The sequence below is a fragment of the Lutzomyia longipalpis genome, chromosome 4 (assembly GCF_024334085.1).
Source record: "Lutzomyia longipalpis isolate SR_M1_2022 chromosome 4, ASM2433408v1".
Lineage (NCBI taxonomy): Eukaryota > Metazoa > Arthropoda > Insecta > Diptera > Psychodidae > Lutzomyia > Lutzomyia longipalpis.
Window position 1 is genome coordinate 12,242,898 of NC_074710.1, and position 19,830 is coordinate 12,262,727.

The 19,830-nt window shown below is 32.6% G+C and overlaps 1 protein-coding gene across 11 annotated transcripts in view; it reads left to right on the forward strand.

Annotated features, from left to right (window-relative positions):
- Nucleotides 1-19,830, forward strand: part of LOC129796298 (monocarboxylate transporter 14) — a 35,577-nt gene that overhangs the window by 6,121 nt on the left and 9,626 nt on the right. For 4 of the 11 annotated variants that reach the window (XM_055838083.1, XM_055838085.1, XM_055838084.1 and 1 more), the window contains exons 2-7: nucleotides 1,903-2,161; nucleotides 8,622-8,746; nucleotides 11,498-11,664; nucleotides 14,534-14,677; nucleotides 17,979-18,632; nucleotides 19,186-19,391. In XM_055838083.1, the coding sequence (XP_055694058.1) occupies nucleotides 2,090-2,161; nucleotides 8,622-8,746; nucleotides 11,498-11,664; nucleotides 14,534-14,677; nucleotides 17,979-18,632; nucleotides 19,186-19,391 (1,368 nt within the window). In that variant the 5' untranslated portion in view covers nucleotides 1,903-2,089. Of the gene's footprint in view, nucleotides 1-1,902; nucleotides 2,162-2,436; nucleotides 5,506-8,621; nucleotides 8,747-11,497; nucleotides 11,665-14,533; nucleotides 14,678-17,978; nucleotides 18,633-19,185; nucleotides 19,392-19,830 lie in introns of those variants that run through there. The other 7 variants (XM_055838089.1, XM_055838090.1, XM_055838091.1 and 4 more) reach the window with 5 other exon arrangements.

The following is a 19,830-nucleotide window of genomic DNA, read 5'->3' on the forward strand; positions in this document are numbered from 1 at the left end:
AAAAAATGGCTGAGTCGATTTTGATCATTTTGATAAATCTGGTCTACTCATCAAAGTTAGTTTATTGGTTCTAAATGTAATATTTTTTTTAAAATTAATTTTCATTTGAAAAAACCTTTGTCGTCTCATTAAATTTTTTAATGAGTTTACACATACCTACACGTACATCTTTACATACAACGTTAAAAAAAACATCCACGCATGTATTGGATGAAAATTTTCTTATCAAATCACGGTGTTTTCTATTGACAAAGTGGATTCTCATTTTTTTTATTTCCCCGCTGAATGCTTTATCAAACATTCTTTACGCGCATATTATAATTTAGACAGACAGTGTAAATAGTAGAATACGGCATGGAAATTGAGTTTTATGGAAAAATTTTAACCCTTAAGTATTGGCAGAAATTACATAAATATATTGTCGTGTGAAAGGATTTGAGAGAGTAAAGAAGAAGAGAAAAAAAAAAGAAGAAAAGTGAAGAAATGGCAAAAGTCTTAGTGTGGAAGTCTCATAGAGAATCAGTTAAATTTAGCCACACACTATTTACAACTTTTACAGCAAAATGCTCAGTGGATGTGTATTGATGATTTTTTCAATGATATGAGGGAAATTCAAGAGGCAGAGTGTAGTATGTAGAAGAAAAAATGATTCATAAAAGAGGGAGGAAATAATGCTGCGTTATTTGATAAATTTTACTCAGCTCACACACACAATTGAGTATTAAATTGCTATGATAATTTACACTGTAAAAATTTTTTGCAGTGCATACCTCAAAGTTTTTTTTTGTTGAAAAATTACAAAGTAAAGAAAATCCTGACAGACGCGTGAATTAATTGTCAAAATTGACATTTCATAGATATGTCAAATAAGCATGTAAACAAAAACTTTCTCACGTGCTTTCTTGCCAAAAATAAATGGGGTACAAGAAGAAAAAGAAATCAATAGCCAGGTATGCTGTGAATTTCAACAAAGAGTGTACCACAAATAGGAGATATTTAATTTTGTGGATTTATTAGCAGATTCATTTCTTGTTATTCTTTCTTTCATTGCCAAATATTTGCTGTCTGATTGACGTAGGTGTGTGTGGCACGAGGAATGGGAGTATAAGACGATTTTTTGGCCTTCAGCGGGTCAGCGGTTTGTTTTACCGGTATTCAAAAGAAACCAAGATGGCGTCTATGGCTTGTTTTTGAGGAAATATCGGACTGAAATATTTTTCCCAAGAAGACGTGTTTTTTAATGACTCAGAATCTTCTCATCTTGCGAATTCTTTCTCTTTATTTACCCTTTATGAGCTTGATAAATCACTTATGAATGCAAAGTTTTTTTTTGGTAAACAAGTAGTTCCTGATTATTTCCTTTGGCGCTGTAAGCGCACAGTCTTATCAATTTTAATTGAAAAGAAGCCATCTTGATAAAAAATTATTTTCTTTGCGATTTTACATAATAAACACAGCATTTCCCTGAATATATTTCTTTACAATAGAGACAAACTTTTAATAATTTTCATGGTTTTCCTTCTTTTTAATTGACTATAAAGACTTTTCCGTTTAGAGAACTTGATAAATATGATAAGAGAAAATTTTATCAATTCACAGAAAAAATGGGTTTTCATGTAAACAAGATTGCTGATGCGGTGAAAGTCTCAGGAGGGGTGGGAAATAGTTAAAATATGCAAGAATAAAGTGAAGAAAATAAACTTAAATGATATAATTTGCATAATAATTGCAACCTCTCGGCTCATTCAAGAGTTTGGAGAGAGAGGAATTCATGATGAAGTAACAAAGCGAAAGTACACCAAGATGCAAATTTAAAAAAAAATCATTGAATCAATAAGAAATACAAACACTGCAGCATTAATCACAAAAAATTTTTTTTTTTTTGCTTTTAACTGACAACAGAAATATTTCGTGGAAAATTTCGTCCCTTTGAGATGCAAAAAACGATGAATCTAATTGATTTTCAAAGATTTCCAATCAAACAAAATTAAATTGAATAGTGGAATAGACAAAAGTGAGAAGAGTTAAAGATTTTAATTTTATTTGTGAGTGATTTTGAACGAGAAAAATAAAAGAAGATTTCCATCAAATGTCTTCGATAAATCTTCAAAGAGTTTCCAGTGGAAAATCAATTAACAAACGTGTACGAAAAATAAGTCGGGTAAGTCTTACAATATTCTACAAAAAAACATATTTTTCCAACATTATGTTCACATTACATTGCCATACATGAAATAATGTGATTTAAAACCACGTGAATTTCATGTTTGAAAAATTATTGCGTTCTTATGGTGGATCACTTGTTGAGGGTTTCATAAATAATCTCCATTGCCTCTTTCGAGTGGGCTTTTTTCGACAGAGGCGCCTAGTAACTGATATAATACTCTGTATTTTCTAGGTGAGATTTGCACGTAAAATAAATGCGTTATCAGTGTGACAAAAAAGATGAAGTGAAATTTGTGGTCTATATTTGAATAGAGTTTAATTGAGAAAACTGGCAACTATAGTAAATAATTCGAAATAAATATTTATTTTAGAATTCCAAGTTTATAGAAAATTAGAATCAAAATTCTCTCTTGGAATTATTTTCTACAAAGAAAATTATTTTCTCTTGCAAGAAAAATACTTTTTGGTAAAATATTGCTAAAAATAACATCACAAAATTAAAAAAATATTAGGGGAGACCGGGGTAAAAAAAGTCAATTTGCATAAATCCTTATCTGCAGGATTCCCCAAGGACAAGAAAATTTCCTCAATAGGTCATTCTTATAGGAAATTTCCTGGCCTACAACTTTGTCTCAGACCACTTTTCTCTATCTCCCCGGGAAATATGAGTTTTCGAGCTTTTCCTAAACCCTTCCGCTTCTGACTTTTTTTAAACGCGGCGGGTAAATATAGTCACCAGTTGGCTAAATAAAGTCGGTCGAATTTTCCGACATTTCCAATGATTTTCCGCCTGAGAGATTGATAGTAGTTGATAGCTAAACTTCTCACCTTTTGATCCGCGACAAGGAATTTCACTTTTATATGCACTAAAACAGAGAATTTTGCGATTTTCTCAATCACGCCATTTTGCAACAAATGGATAGAAAATATGTCGAAAATTTCGAACTCCCATATGATTTACATGGGTTGACCCGATCTACCCCAAGGGGTATGTTTTGATTCAAATAATTTTACAGAAAAATCATTAAAAGTTATTGAAAAATACACCTTGGCAACGTTTTCTGAAGTAACCCAGCTAGTGAGAAAAATTATCAGATTGGAAAATTGCTGAAGGAAAACTTCGGAAAACTCGTTTTTCTCAATACGCAAAAGTTTGGGAAATGGGCCAAAAATTTATTTTCTTTTTTATCTCCCAAAGTACTGATCACATAACCTCCAAATTACTGTCAAAAATTGTAGGTGTATAGGGCTTTCCACCCTAATTTTTTCCGATTTTTCCGATTTATAACTTGGGAGAAATTGGCATTTGAAAATTCGAAAATGACTCTTTTTACCCCGGTCTCCCCTATTATATGTTTAAAAATGTAGACATGCTAAATGTGAGAAAGAAAAAAAAGCCATGTGCTAAAAACAATCGTTAGAAAAAAAAGTGACATAAGTTGACGTTTGACGTTAAGGAAAAAATCGTAACTTTCAAATTAGAAAATGTGATGTGAAACATAAAAAACTGAAAGAAACACGGATAAATCGTCAAACGTTTTAAAGGATTAAGAAACCTAAGGTTAAGAAACCTAAGGTTTAAGGTTAAAGAAGAAATGTCAAACACTAAAAAAAAATAAAACAAGAAATGTAAAGCCATTAAATTGCATTAACAAATAGTTAATTGTTTTTAATATCGATCAACCAACCGTTTAATTATATGGTTTAGGAATCTCAATCTTAGTCTTTGCAAACTTTGAACTTTGAATATTACAAAAAAAAATTCTAAAAACACCCCCCAGAATAGATAAATGGCTACATTTCTGTCTATTTATTATGCTTTTAAATTTTTGAGGAGTTTTAATTTCAATTTTAAGATTAATAAACATTTTAAAAGAGACTTAAAAATAAAAAAAAATAATACATCAATGTTCATTTTAATCTTCAAATTATTTCTTTTATTTTCTTCAAAGCTTTAGTTTACTGAAAATATTATTACTCTAAAGATTAGATTTTTTTCTTCTAAAAAATTTTTCAGCGACGTTTTGGATGTAATTAATAATAAATGCATTGTTCAGTAAGATTCATCGTTGTTCTCTGGTAATCAAAATGGAACAACAGAGAGAGTTTTAGTATCTAAAGTAAATAAAAAAATGTATTCTATGGAATAAATTAATTTATTTTCCAGTTTTCGTTGGTTACGACAAGAATCACAAACAAATTGAACATTAGTGAATCCTTATCTGGGTATTTTTGTGGGAAATTGTATGACCACGATAGGGGAGTATTACGAGATGGAGTATTTGGATGAGAAGGAAATATATATATGCCAAAGTGATGACAACATCAATTCGATAGATTATCATTTTCTTATGTTTCATTCCCTTTTGTGGCAGGGACAACTCTCTCGAGAGCTTCTTATCATTACAAACATATATGTATACAGTATAACATTTTCAAAGGGAGATAGTAAAAGAGAACAAGAGTTTCAAGTGCATTTGACAAATACATTTACTTGTGATACAGAAGAATGTTTGTAAAGAAGATTTTGACTTTGCAAAGTTAACATTATTTCTTTAAAAATATAAATATTATCTTCATATTTTTCTCTTATCCAAACTACATATTTCATTCACAAATATGCAAAATACATCAGTATTCTCATTGTCTCTTCATGTATGGATGTGTTAAATATGTTGTAAATATATAAATACAACAATCTTGTCCATATACGAATGGGAAATAAATAAGTAAAGGGGGGCATCGATGTATGGTTATGATATAAAGTGCGCCAAGATACATTCAATTGTATTAGAATTTTCAACTCCATTCGGTATCAATATGCTGTGACGACAGCATGAGTATCAGTCGTCCGTGAGCATTTGTTGGTGACTGATTGCATACAAAATTCTCCTCATTTCATTCTGCAAATTGCATTTATCCAGGGAAAAGGTCTTGTTGCATTTTCCTCAGCATCTCCCTACAAATAAAAATAAACTACATTTTTGTGAAAAGGAAAATTCTCAAGGGCATAAAATATTTTTCATATTTAAAAGAGCGTTTGCGCGCATATGAAAATATAAAATGTGAGGGATTTTCCTTTAGTTCATTAGTTAGATTTTTCCTCTTCATCGGATAAGACGGTACAGATAGCGGACGGAATTTTCTGTGTCAAGTGCAACAAGTTGCTGAGAGTGACGAGCAATAGGAAAATACACAAAAAAGTACATAATACAAAATTATTTATTCTCTCCCCCTTAATATATACATTTTCAATCGAGTGAAGTGAAGTATTGTGAAGTTGAAAAAAAAAGAACAACAAAGAAGGAACAAAGTATGACTGATAATCGCAAGAATGGGGTAAATTTCATTTACTTTTATATTCACACTGTTATGTAAAATGTGCAATTAAAGAAAAATAATTTTGAAACTGTTGACTGCATTAGGAATTCCCCAAGAACTATGTAGGATTAATAGGACATGGAAGTTTTGCTAAATTTATAAGCATTTTATTTTAAAGACAATCCCATTACATTTTCTTAGTGAAAATAATTTATTTTGAATTAATTTGAGGTTAAAAATTTTTATTTTTTTCAAAAAAAATATGATTTTTTATTTTTTTCACAAAAAGTTAACTTTCCAGCGACATTTTGGTTCATTTATAAAAAGTTTAATACAACCAATACAACAAATCTTTTATTTTTCATATAAAACATCTAAAATTATAATAAATATCAAAATCTTTGAATTTTTAAAAATATTTTCTTAAAATTGCACGAAAATCTTTTATAGGGGCATTGACGAAAGTTTTAGAAAAGTCTTCTATGCAAGTCAATTTCTTTGTATGTGCAAAAGATTTTCTCTTTTACTTTGCCTAAAATTGCTCTCTTATGTATTTCTTAAGAATTTAATTTTGGGGAAAACAGCAATTTTCAATCCCTTCGATTCAAATAAATTTATTTATTTGAAAAAGGACATTATGAAAATAACGGAGTACATTATATCTTTACTGTTTTATTTAATTTTCAAATAAGTCATTTAAAAGTTATTTCCAGTACATACTGAATAATTTAAAAAAAAATGTAGAGATTTTCCGTTAAAATTAATCAAATTCATTGGTTTTCCCTTTAGAAAATACTTGGTAAGCCACGATTGTGGTATACCAACTAATAATGATGGTTTTTTTTTATTTTTCTCATTTTATATTTAAATAAAAGAATATAGTTTTATGGAAAACTAACACCTATTGAATAGTCAATAAAATTGTTTTTATTCGAAAATAATTTTAAAAATTCAAAATCTTTGTGTACCATCGTTTTTATATTATCCCTTTTTAAGTAACAAATTAAGTAATAATAAAACTCAGTAATATTTCAATAATATTACTTTAAAAAACAGCAACATAATTTCTTTTAGCTCATAAAAAAAATGTAGGAGATTCCTCAATTTTCCTTACACGATGTGCCTCTTCACAACTTAACCAGATATTTTAAGGAATTTAATTGTTTAAAGATTTCACGAAATCATTTAAAAATTATCAAGAAAATTCGAATTTCAATGAATATTCATGAAATTTTGCAAAAATCAGTGTACAAATACAACACTCTTCTTTCAATCGAACCCATTCGCTTTATGTAAAAATTAAAATACATTTTTTCCTATTTTTATCTACTTAAAGGATTGAAAGTCATTAAATTAAAAAATTGACAAGCATATTAAACATGGAACAATGAGAAAATCCATGTCAATATTCTAATTGATGTTTTAATTAATTCTTTTCAATGAAAAAATCATTAATAACGTCCATTCAGAAAACAATTTAAACATTGGAAAATTTGTCAATAATTTTACTATAAAAGAGCTTAATCCTCAAAAATGAATTTAAAATTTGTATACAACGCTCATTCATTGTGTTTTGTAAGGCATTATAAAGTGAGTTGAATTTACTTCAAAGAGCGTGATCACTTTGCGTTCACCACGCGCTTCAATTGTTGTTAATTTAATCGCGCAAGAAATGTCTCTTAGGAGTGCTCGTGCTATATAATATTGTTGTTCAAGTGAGTATATGTATTGTGCAACAAGTTTGAGGCAATTGAGAGGAATTGGAAGTGATTCTGTGAGAAGAAGCCTTCCATATCATCGCCAGGGAGATTATTTATTTTGAAAGAGAAATAAAAGGCATTATAAATGACACTTAAATCGATAAATGCCATATAATGAGGAATTTAATGCAATAAGTCCCTGTAATAGGCTCAACACACTGCTCGGTATTGAGTAGGGAGCTTAAAAGGACACCGATGCACCTGATGGAGCGTGAACAATTTCCCGGAATAAGGGCTGGAAATTTAATTTATCTAAAATAGAAAATTGAATGAATATCAGAAAACTTTATGTGCAATTTTATGGCTGTTCTCATTTTCTCGAGAAATTGTGAAGTTATTTTTTCTTTTCTTTTTTTTAAGTTTCTTTTTAGTTTCGCGATATTTTCTAGCTCTCATAAAACTTTTAGAATAAAACTATTTAAATTCTTTGATTGAAGTTTAGGATGAGTTTTTAAAGAAAATTCATCTGAATCAGAAATATCTTTTTTATACATTAAAGAGTGGTAAGATATTCGGTTTTTAACAAGTAATAAAGATAACACAATGGTTCGATCAAAATTACTTATATCTAATTATTTCTCTACTTGAAGAGATGTCTATAAATGATTTTCTTCTTGAAGTTTCTTCTTAAATTAAACCATTCTTTAAAAATAAATATTTTCCTTAATAATAAAACTTCTTTTTGCTTTAAAACTTTTAAAATTAAATTCAAATGAATTATATAGCTCATTAGACTAATTTTGTGGGTTGAAAGGAAAGCAAAGAATACCGATACACGTAAAGGAAAATTCTTGAAACAATTACCTCTGTCAACCACATGGGATTTGCATAATTCACCATGCTTCTTCAAGCTTTTTCTTATGCCATCAAAGCCACACATTATTTGCACACAAAAAAATCGACAAAAGTTTGATAAGATAAATTAATCGCAAAAAAACGATATGAATCCAATCTTTGTCTCAATTGGGGTTTATGTTTTAAGGCCAAGTGGGTGTCTCTTTGCTCGATATCTCCTTGTTGTTCGTGAATTGGAAAAGATTCCATCGTTTTGTAAAAAAAAAGAAGACTTTTGGTAATTCGCATGATTCTGTTGCCGTGCTAATGATTGATGATCAATAAAAATAACAAAATAATGGCATGGGAAAACATTGGGGCGAAGAGATAATTCACCTGATCCCCGCGCGCGCTCACCACAAGATATCGCGGTGTACAGATTACAAATAGAAGAGGAATTGGATGGTTTTTTTTAGGTATTTTATTTGTGGGAATAATTTGGGAGTATTTTGCGCAAGAATTCGTAACAACATATAGCAGATAGGTGCGAATTTTGTGCTAAAGATTTTTGCTAATTCCATTTCAATTATCTCAACGCAGACGGACAGTGAGGTGGCATGCGAGGAAGCTGCAAGACTCACGGCGGAACTTCAGGAAGAGGCGGGTTCACCCGAAGATGAGGATTCCTGTGAATATCATGACATGCCACCGCCTCCCGATGGAGGGTGAGTTATTTGATTTTTGATATTTGAATTTTTTTTTCTATATTATTTCTTTGGATATTTCCTTTGATTTTGATTCTTCGAAAGAATAAAATTTTTATTATCTACATGAAACTAGGCAATATAAAGGGAAATTTTATATATGACTTCACCTACTATATGACGTAATTCACGCAGTTAATTCAGAAGTTATTTGAGTAGGGAAAATCTTTTTTGTTTTCTTTTTTTTTGTATTTTTAACAGATTTATTGTGAATAAAATAAAGACTATTCTTTTAATCGAAAACTCTGGCAATTCAATTTTTTTAATTGCTAAATTGAATATACCCGACGCTCACCAGAAAAGATTCCAAAAATTTTCAAATAATTCGAAAATTTTATAAGAAAGTTCATAATAAAATTTAAATTGAAAATATTTCAAAATATCCTCAAAAAAACATTTTTTGTGATTAAAACATTAAATGATTAACGATTTCAGTTATTTAATCAGATTTCACGTGTGACATTATTAAAGACCCAAAATTTTTATTAAATAAATAAAAAAAATACATAACCTACTCAAAAAAATTTTCAACATTTATTTTGAATCTTTATTATTTTTATACAGGGGCGTAAAAGGGAATAGTGAAAAGTAAAAAAAAATAGAAAAATGAAAAACATTTAAAAGAAACGTCAAATATTAAAATATATAAACTGCAAAGATAAAAATTAAATATAGCATGGATGGAATAGTATAAAGCGAAAGAACGGTAAGTAAAACTTACAGGCTGTGATTCTTTCTTTGTCAGTGAAATGTGAAATTGACTGAAAATTAAGGATGGGCAAATTTTGAGGAAGGCTTTCTCGCGTATCGAATCACAGCCAACGCCCACGATTAAGGCTTCTCACAAATTATCTGCGCGTTGGCTGTGATTCGGTGCGCGAGAAAGCCTTCCTCAAAATTTGCCCATCCTTAATTTTCCGTCAATTTCACATTTCACTGACAAAGAAAGAATCACAGCCTGTAAGTTTTACTTACCGTTCTTTCGCTTTATACTATTCCATCCATGCTATATTTAATTTTTATCTTTGCAGTTTATATATATTTATCTTTGCATTTTTATATGTATATATCTATGCATTTATATATATATTTTATTTTATTTTATATGTGTATATAAAACGCCCCGCTTCGCGGGGCGTTGGACTTATGCAACTCAAGATATGACATGTAAACTTTAAAACGCGATATCTCCGGAACGACTACATAGATTTTCTTCATTTTTGGCATGGTGATAGATACTATAGTCAACTATAACATATCAAAATTTGAAGCAATTCTATAAAGCGGTGCTCGAGATATTCATCGAAAACTCATCGAAAATGTTGTTTTCGATTTTAGCGCCACTTGCGGTCATTTTTTGAACTTGCAATGTTCCGAGCAGTTGTAGGGCTCATTAATATCTTTCATTTGAGCCCGAGTTGATCAAAATCGGTCAAGCCGTTCTCGAGTTATGGCCGATTTTCGATGAAAAATTGTGGCGGCCATATTGGCTAAACGGCTTGGCCGATTTTTGAAAATGAGGTATCGTTGGAAAGGTCTAGATGGCCCCTACAACATATCATAATTTCAGTCCTCTAGCTATAATAGGGGCTGAGATATAGGCAAAACAAAATTTTGAGGTTATTCAAAATGGCGGACGTGGGGATGGAGGGGTGGATTTGACCTCATAATCGGATTTCTTCCACCCGATATATGAACTTTGCCGTTGACCGCAAGTCTCCATCTATCACCGTTCTCTCGCAATATATCGTTATACTCCGGCCGGCCGGCCGGACGGACGGCCGGCCGGACACTTTTTTGGCGCATACGTTTTTTGGAATGTGGGGACCCTAATTCGTGCTCATCCCAAGTTTGAGCCCGATCTGACGACTTTGCATTTTAGAGTGTACACAGAAGCTGTGCTTCTTTTAAGAAAGAATCACAGCTAAAAAGGAATATCCGATGTTAACCCTCAATCGGGACTTCTAACCTCAATACTTTGACCCTAATTTTCTCTCTAACAGAAAATGTTTTCCAAGTATTCATTCGACGAATTTAAAGTTACTGAACAATGAACAATCCTGTACATAGAAGTAGAATGAATCACGAAATGTTAAATAAATTTTAATTCTGTGTCGGTTTAAAAAAAAAACAATTTGGCCACGGTGGCCAGCAAAATCATCCAAGGGTTAAAAATCGTTCAATAAAAAAAAATTCTGATGGTAACAAAGGATCATAAAGCTTTTTAAAGACATGTGAAACGTTAATAAATATCAGAAATGTAAAAAAAGGAGCATTAGATATAAAACGAATGTCAAATGTTAGAAAATAAACGTCAAAATGGTGAAAAATACGTCTGAAAATTTAAAATCCAACATCAAACTTTTGTAACGTTATAAACAAATCGTTAAACGTTAGAAAAAAAAATGTCAAACATTTGTAAAGAAATGTCACAAAGTTTTATGACCAGTTTTAATGTCTTTTAAATTAAAAAAAAAAACAATGAAAAGACCTTATTGAATTGATATGTAGCTACACCCCTGGATTGTTACATCGAATAAAAATCATAGTTTCTTCAGGCATTCTTCCACGAAATTCTTATACATTTCTTTATAAATATTTCAGTAAAATAAATATGAAGAATAAAAAAAAAGAGCACTATTCACTTTTTTTTTTCATTTTTATAATTCATTTAATTATTTATGTATTATTTTTCTTCTATAAAACATAAAGCTATGGCTGGGTCATCGTGTTCGCATCCTTTATGTGCAATATGATTGTCGACGGTATTGCATACACCTTCGGCGTGTTCCTCGGTGAATTTGTAACCTATTTCAAGGAGGGAAAAGGCAAGGTGGCATGGGTTGGAAGTTTACTGAGTGGAGTCTACCTCAGTGCTGGTATGTATATCCTTTTAATTAGTTCTATTGACACACTATATACACCAGCCTGATTTTGCACGCTCCAATGGAGTTTTTTTCTCTCTCTCTCTCACATAAATTCCATTACCGAGCGCTATGTATTTATGAGAGTGGAAAAAAAGGCACATCTCTCAAAATAGTTTACGAACCAATCAAGATCTATTAAAATACTATTCAATGTTGATATTTTTATCACAAACAAGCGTGCGTTGTGGCTGTGAAAAGCACACACAGTGCTGGGGATAACGACATTATATTAAATTTAATTTATAATAAACAAATTGCTGTAATTGATGCACTCTTGAGCAATTAAGAGTTGCAATTAAGTGCAGCAGAAATTGTTGGGAATTTTGTGACAATATTTTTTTTATACGAAAAAGACCGTTTTATTAATTTTATGCTGTGTAAACAAATCCATTTTTTAGTGAATGATGAGCAAGGTTACAAAATGTGTTGAAATATTTCATTTAAATGATCTTCAATATGTTATCTACAAATAACTCTTTATGAAGGGAAACTAATTAGAATATTTTTCCAAACTTTGAAAACTGTTTTGAGTTATCTGGTAGTACGTATAACGAGCATTAATCCGTTTTTTCTTTTAATAAATCATCCCATGCTAATAAAAAACATTCCTGTTTAGTTGTGAAAAATTCTCAGAACTAAATTGTTGAATTTTATTTCAAAACTTTACTGCAAATTCCCAACATACGCAGTTATATTAATTTAAAAAAATAATTGGTTCATGATGTTGTAATTTAATATCATCTATACAGTTTTAAAAATAAATTTTTATAATAGGAATGTGTAGGTATAGTATTCAAACGAATCCCATATTTGCTATCAAACAGTAATAAGAAACATTTATTTTTTCCATATTTTCCTCCATTTAAGAAATAATTTTTCACTACATTTCCTCATTTAAAGTATCGATTGATAATCCATTATTTTTTCTACGCTGTAAAACATTGTCATGTAATTTTCTTATGATAATTATGGGAACGTGGCCCAAATCCGACCTCCAGAGGATCGCGAATAGTGAGAAAAAATGATATAATATAAAAAGCAATATTCTTTAATTTAGTGCCATTCTAAAGCTGACTTATTTTTTTTTAAATGTGCCCCTAAGTTAAAACTCGCGGCTACATTAGGTATTTTGTAGTGCAGATAAGTTAAAAATTGAGTCACCATTAGGCAAAAGCTGAGTCTGAATAAGACGATTGCGTTGCAAGTAATTTTTTTTGAGTCACAATTAGATGGAGCCGTATGCTTTTAGCTGTGTTTCTTTCAGACACAGCTTTTGTGTACCGAGCAAAATCGAAAGTCGTCAGATCGGGCTCAAACTTGGGATGAGCACGAATTAGGGTCCCCACATTCCAAAAAACGTATGCGCCAAAAAAATTTTTCCGGCCGGCCGGCCGGCCGTCCGTCCGTCCGGAACCTTTTGCTAAATTATAAGAGAACGGTAATAGATAGACTTGCGGTAAACGGCAAAGTTTAAATATCGACTGGAAGACATCCGATTATGATGTCAAATTTTACCCCCCACCCCTCCGTCCGCCATTTTGAATAACCTCAAAATTTTGTTTTCGCTATATCTCAGCCCCTGTAAGAGCTAAAAATCTGAAATTTTTATATGTTGTAGGGGCCATCAAGACCTTTCCAACGATACCTCATTTTCGAAAATCGGTCAAGCCGTTTAGTCAATATGGCCGCCACAATTTTTCATCGAAAATCGACCATAACTCGAAAACGGCTTGACCGATTTCGATCAACCCGGGCTCAAATTAAAGATCTCAACAAACCCTACAACTCTCTAGAACATCGGAAGTTTCAAAAGTGACCGCTAGGGGGCCAAAAAACAAAAACAAAATTTTCGATGAGTTTTCGATGAATATCTCGAAAACTCCATTATCGATTTGCTTCATTTTTTGATATGTTGTAGCTGACTATATTATCTAGCTCCATGCCAAAAATGAAGAAAATCTATGTCGCCGTTCTCGAGATATAGCCTTCCAAAGTTAGCATGTCATATCTCGGGTTCTACAAGTCCGATTTCGATCAACTCAAGCGCAAATGAAAGGTTTCGTAAAACCTTACAAATGTGTAGAACATTGCAACTTCGAGAAATGACCGCAAGAGGCGCTAAAATCGAAAACAAAATTTTCGAAAATTTCGAACTCGAATTTTTCGAAAATTGCGACATAATTTTTTTTTTTCATTTTTCGATATGTTATAGCTGACTTCAAGACCTTTCAAACAAAAAAAAATTTATGAAAATCTACGGATCCGTTCTCGAGATATGGCCTTCCAAACATTTCTTAGGGTATGACTTTTCAACTTTTCCCGACTTTGCGCGTTTTTAAATTAATTCGCGTTCTAGTTTGCTCTCACAAAATTGGTACACTGAAAGAAACACAGCTCCCGTAAGCTTGGGCAGCTTACCAGTACATTTAGTATGCGGTTTGACTGTAAAATCGTTTATCGACTTTAAGCAATAAATAGAATAAAATTTTTCTGAACTTCTTCAGAGGAAGAATTAAATATTAATCTAAAATCGTGTTCAAATATGTAATGAAAATTTCACACAAAACTCTTGAATTTAAGCCAAGAAATTCCATTCTTATCTCTCACAAGAAGTGCAATCTCAAGGCTTGTGGTGGTGTTTAATGCCTTTTTTTATCAACTAGAGTGCAAGCATGGATAAAGGGAGCGAAAGGCACAAGAGTCTCAAGTTCATTGATCCAAATGGATTCAAAGTTTCTTGGGGGAATAAACTTTTCTCGCTCCCTTTCCCCATTAGATTAATGAAGAAATTAGCTAATGGTTGTGATCTTTTCTCTTATAGGTCCCATTGTATCTGCATTGGCAAATAAATATGGTTGTCGTACAGTTTGCATCGCCGGAAGTATTATTGCGTGTACTGCCTTTGTTTTGAGTACCTTCAGCACTTCTGTAACCATGCTAATGCTCACTTATGGTGTGATGGGAGGTAAGTTTTGATATTTTCAAACCACAATGTTCTCTGTTTCCTGAAATGCCAGGAAAATCTAATCCTCCTTATTACCCTTGAAATTCTATTTCTAATCCTACCCACTGGTAGGGATGCAGTGGAAGCAACAGGAATGCATGTTGCGGTGATATATTGTTGAAAGTGTGTGTGTGTGTGTGTGTAGGTGGGAAATTGAGTGAGAGAAATTTAATCCTTCTTGCACAATGCTGTGGAATAATTTCGAATGAAATTCCATTTGTCAGTCATTTGCAGCAATTTTCCTCACCACTCATTCCATACAGCATCTGAGGTGGTAATATAAAAATGGTTGTCATGTGAAATTGAATGCAGCTTGTAAATTAATTCTCCGACACACACCCTTTATTGTGGATTCTCTGTTGTGGTGAGGTGCGTATGATTGAGGCCAAGGGGAGCTGAAAAATTTGAATGTAAATCCATAAAAATAATTCCAATTTAATTAAATGATTTCATTTCAATACAACCCCAATCCTATTTAAACTAATTGAATGAAATGTGGAGAAAACATGCATTTTAAACATTCGAATTTGGCTTTTTTTTTGAGAAAATTATTAGGTTACAAATATGTCCATTTATCTCTTTTAATTTGTTTTAAAAAATCTTAAATAAAATTTTTTATGTTTTTTTCTCAACCTGAAATTATAAACGTGATATATTAAATAATTTACAAATTGCAGATGATTTTCTAAATAATTTCATTGGCATTTTGTAGAGAATTTAGAAGACAAATCCATCTCAATCTTGAATTTTTAAATAACCTTTTAGCTGTGATTCTTTCTTAAAAGAAGCACAGCTTCTGTGTACACTCAAAAATGCAAAGTCGTCAGATCGGGCTCAAACTTGGGATGAGCACGAATTAGGGTCCCCACATTCCAAAAAACGTATGCGCCAAAAATCGGTCCGTCCGTCCGTCCGGCCGGAACCTTTCGCTAAATTACAAGAGAACGGTAATAGATAGAGACTTGCGGTCAACGGCAAAGTTCATATATCGGGTGGAAGACATACGATTATGAAGTCAAATTTTACCCCACACCCCTCCGTCCGCCATTTTGAATAACCTCAAAATTTTGTTTTCGCTATATCTCAGCCCCTGTAAGAGCTAAAAATCTGAAATTTTTATATGTTGTAGGGGCCATCAAGACCTTTCCAACGATACCTCATTTTCGAAAATCGGCCAAGCCGTTTAGCCAATATGGCCGCCACAATTTTTCATCGAAAATCGGCCATAACTCGAGAACGGCTTGACCGATTTTGATCAACTCGGGCTCAAATGAAAGATATTAACGAGCCCTACAACTGCTCGGAACATCGCAAGTTCAAAAAATGTCCGCAAGTGGTGCTAAAATCGAAAACAAAATTTTCGATGAGTTTTCGATGAATATCTCGAGCACCGCTTTATAGAATTGCTTCATATTTTGATATGTTATAGTTGACTATAGTATCTATCACCATGCCAAAAATGAAGAAAATCTATGTAGCCGTTCCGAAGATATCGCGTTTTAAAGTTTACATGTCATATCTTGAGTTGCATAAGTCCAACGCCCCGCGAAGCGGGGCTTTTTATATATATACATATAAAATAAAATAAAATACAGTGCCGAGAAAAATAATAGGACCACCAATATAGGTTTTAAATGTACCCCTGACTTCAATCGTCAATATCTCAGGCTGTGGGGAACAGATTTTGAAAAGTGGCATAGATTCGGAAAGCTACATTCATCCCCTTTCCAACGATGGTAGATTTTCGAAAATCGGCCCATCCGTTCAGTTTTGGTAGATGATTGAACAGAAAGTGGCATTTTTAATATGGGTCTACTTGAACGACTGTCAAAAATCAGCCCCTCAACCGATTTTCCGAATCTATGCCACTTTTCAAAATCTGTTCCCCACAGCCTGAGATATTGGCGATTGAAGTTAAGGGTACATTTAAAACCTATATTGGTGGTCCTATTATTTTTCTCGGCACTGTATATATAAATGCATATACATATAAAAATGCAAAGATAATTATATATAAACTGCAAAGATAAAAATTAAATATAGCATGGATGGAATAGTATAAAGCGAAAGAACGGTAAGTAAAACTTACAGGCTGTGATTCTTTCTTTGTCAGTGAAATGTGAAATTGACGGAAAATTGAGGATGGGCAAATTTTGAGGAAGGCTTTCTCGCGTACCGAATCACAGCCATCGCCCACGATTAAGGCTTCTCACAAATTATCTGCGCGTTGGCTGTGATTCGGTACGCGAGAAAACCTTCCTCAAAATTTGCCCATCCTCAATTTTCCGTCAATTTCACATTTCACTGACAAAGAAAGAATCACAGCCCGTAAGTTTTACTTACCGTTCTTTCGCTTTATACTGTTCCATCCATGCTATATTTATTCTTTAAACCTACAAAATTCTAAACTAAGAATTCTAAACAGAAGAATCCAAATACCTCAAGAACTTCAAGACCGTTTTTAAACCTTTATGCAGCGTTATTTTGAAAATACAATAGGCCGTTAATTTTCAAAATTAATTTGTTTAAATACTTAAAAATTCCGTTGACATTCTAAATATCCATGTTGCTAAACCTAAAATTCTGAACAGAAAAGCTTAAATATCTCTAAAACTTCAAGACTTTCTCTATTAATTTCTTCAGAATTATTTTGAGAATTGGATGGGCCGTGAATTTCCAAAAAAAAATTGGTTAGATACTTAAAAAAAATGTCCGTTCAAGTTCTAAATGTTCTAAATCTTCATGTTTCTAAACCGAAAATTCTAAACCGTAAAACTTAAATATCTCAAGAACTACACAACCTTTGTTTGTTAGTTTCTTCTGCATTATTTTGAGAATTAAATTGGTCCTAAATATCCAAAACAGACTTGCTTATGATTTAAAAAATCCTTTTATATTCTAAATCTTCATTTTTCTAAACCCAAAAATTCTAAACCGAAAAACTTTAATATCTTGAAAACGGCTGAATGTTTTTAAGAAATTTCTTCAACGTTTACAAGAGATTTTAATAGGATTTTTTTTTTACATTCTACGTGATTTTTTAATGAAACCTTATTTTCAGCATTTCTACATGTTTTTTCTCACTTTATGATTATTATTGTATGACGTGGCAAATGAAATCCAATAAATGTGTGTCAGTAGAGTGAATTTTTTATGATGTTGTCGCACTTGAAACATATCTCGGGAGACTTCATTCCATCCACCAAGTGGCTGCGTAATCGGTGCTCACCTCATGGCATTTTTGTGTGTTGTTCTCTCTCAGGTTTTGGCTTTGGTCTCATCTATTTGCCGGCTGTTGTTGCTGTGGGATACTACTTTGAGACAAAACGTTCCCTGGCAACGGGTATTGCGGTATGTGGCTCGGGTTTTGGAACCTTTGCCTTTGCACCTCTGGCGACATTTTTGCTTGAGTATATGGACTGGAAGAATGCCAACTTCATCCTGGCTGGATTGATTCTCAATTGTGCCGTCTTTGGGGCTCTTATGCGTCCGCTGGAGTATCCGAAGAAGAAGAAAATGAAACCACTCATGCAGAGGATGTACGAAGAGAAGCGTCTACAGCTGGAGCGGGGCTCAATTGGGGGGTCCTACTTTATGGTTCAACTACCCGATGGGACAATGGAGAAGCGGATGAAGTTGCCATTGAACACCGAGCCTGGAGTCCATTCTAGTTTGGCATTGGATCAGATGGCGGCTCAAGCACAAGGGGGTCTTCATCCAGTAGCTACACTACCCACAATTACCGAATCAAAGGTGACGGATCATAAGGAGGAGATGGAGCAAAGGGAGGCCGAATCAAAGCCCAAAAGGCGCCCCCATCGTGTCTCCGAATCCGATGGTTCAGCCGTTGAGGGTACCACAGCAAAAAATATGCCCCGCAATGCTTCTCAACCTGCTTTCTCTACCCAATCTCAAGGTGAGCCAAAATTTCGTGCTAAAGAGCAATTTTGGGTGCAATAAAATTGCAATATAGTGTGACCGTTGTGGTATTTCCACAAGCACACGCTTTATATTGATGCTATGTGGTTGCTATGAAAGTTTGTAGGGCTTTTATTTTGTTAAAAAAAAATTGAAGAAAAAAATGAGAAAAAATCAATGAAGAAGCTGGACTCGAACTCTTGACTTTTAGCTTGAGAGCTCTTATGTTTAATCACTTGCACTAAGAAGCTTCCTACATTTTTCATACTTCTATTTAATTTTTTTAAATGAATTTTTATTATTTTATCACGAATATTCTTTCGGAAGAATGTTAATCTGTTCAAAAGTCATTCTTTTGAGGATATTAATAGAATCAAAGAAAACATAAATTACTAAAAGAAAACTCAACGAATTTTCAGAACAACCCGAATTTTGTCCCATAAAATCGTATATTGCATAAATATTTCTGACTTTATGATCACATTTTTGTGGGATAAAAGACAACTTTTGACTCTTTTCTCGTAAATAATTCTTCCTAATTTATCTCTTAGGTATTCCCAAAAATGGTTCTGTTCCAACATTCGATCGCATCCGAAAGACATCACAGGGGGAACGCTTCAAGCCATCCCTGGCTGCAATAAAGGCTAGCTCACGTGGGAATATGGGTAGCAACAATGGCGAAGTACGTAAGAATACACAATTAAAGCTGTCATCAAACTCAGTTACCGGAAGCAGACCAAACAATACAGACGACAGTGTTAGTAGAAACACCAATTGGCTATTTTATCTTCCTCCCAAAAAGTTCTTTTTTTTTGCTTTTATTTCTTTTATTCTCTCTTTTGTGGGATGTATAGAGAGGTGTTTGGATGATTTATTGCACTTATATCCATCTAACTTTTACTATGCTAACATTGACCCTCTTTAGCGTCACCCACGATGTGTATGCAACAAAGTGGTTTAAAAAAGCATTCGAGCGTTAACAAAATGCAATTGTATTGGGAATCATTGTCATTTTATTTTGTTATTTGAAGGAAAATCAAACGGAGAGATGCAAAAAATACATTTTCTGCTAATTTCCTGACTTCTCCGCGGAGAAATAAGGAGTATTGGCGGATATTTACTGTGATTTTCCTAAGAATTCTCCATGGAGGAATATAAACGATCTAATGGATTTCTTATTCATTTTGATACATAAT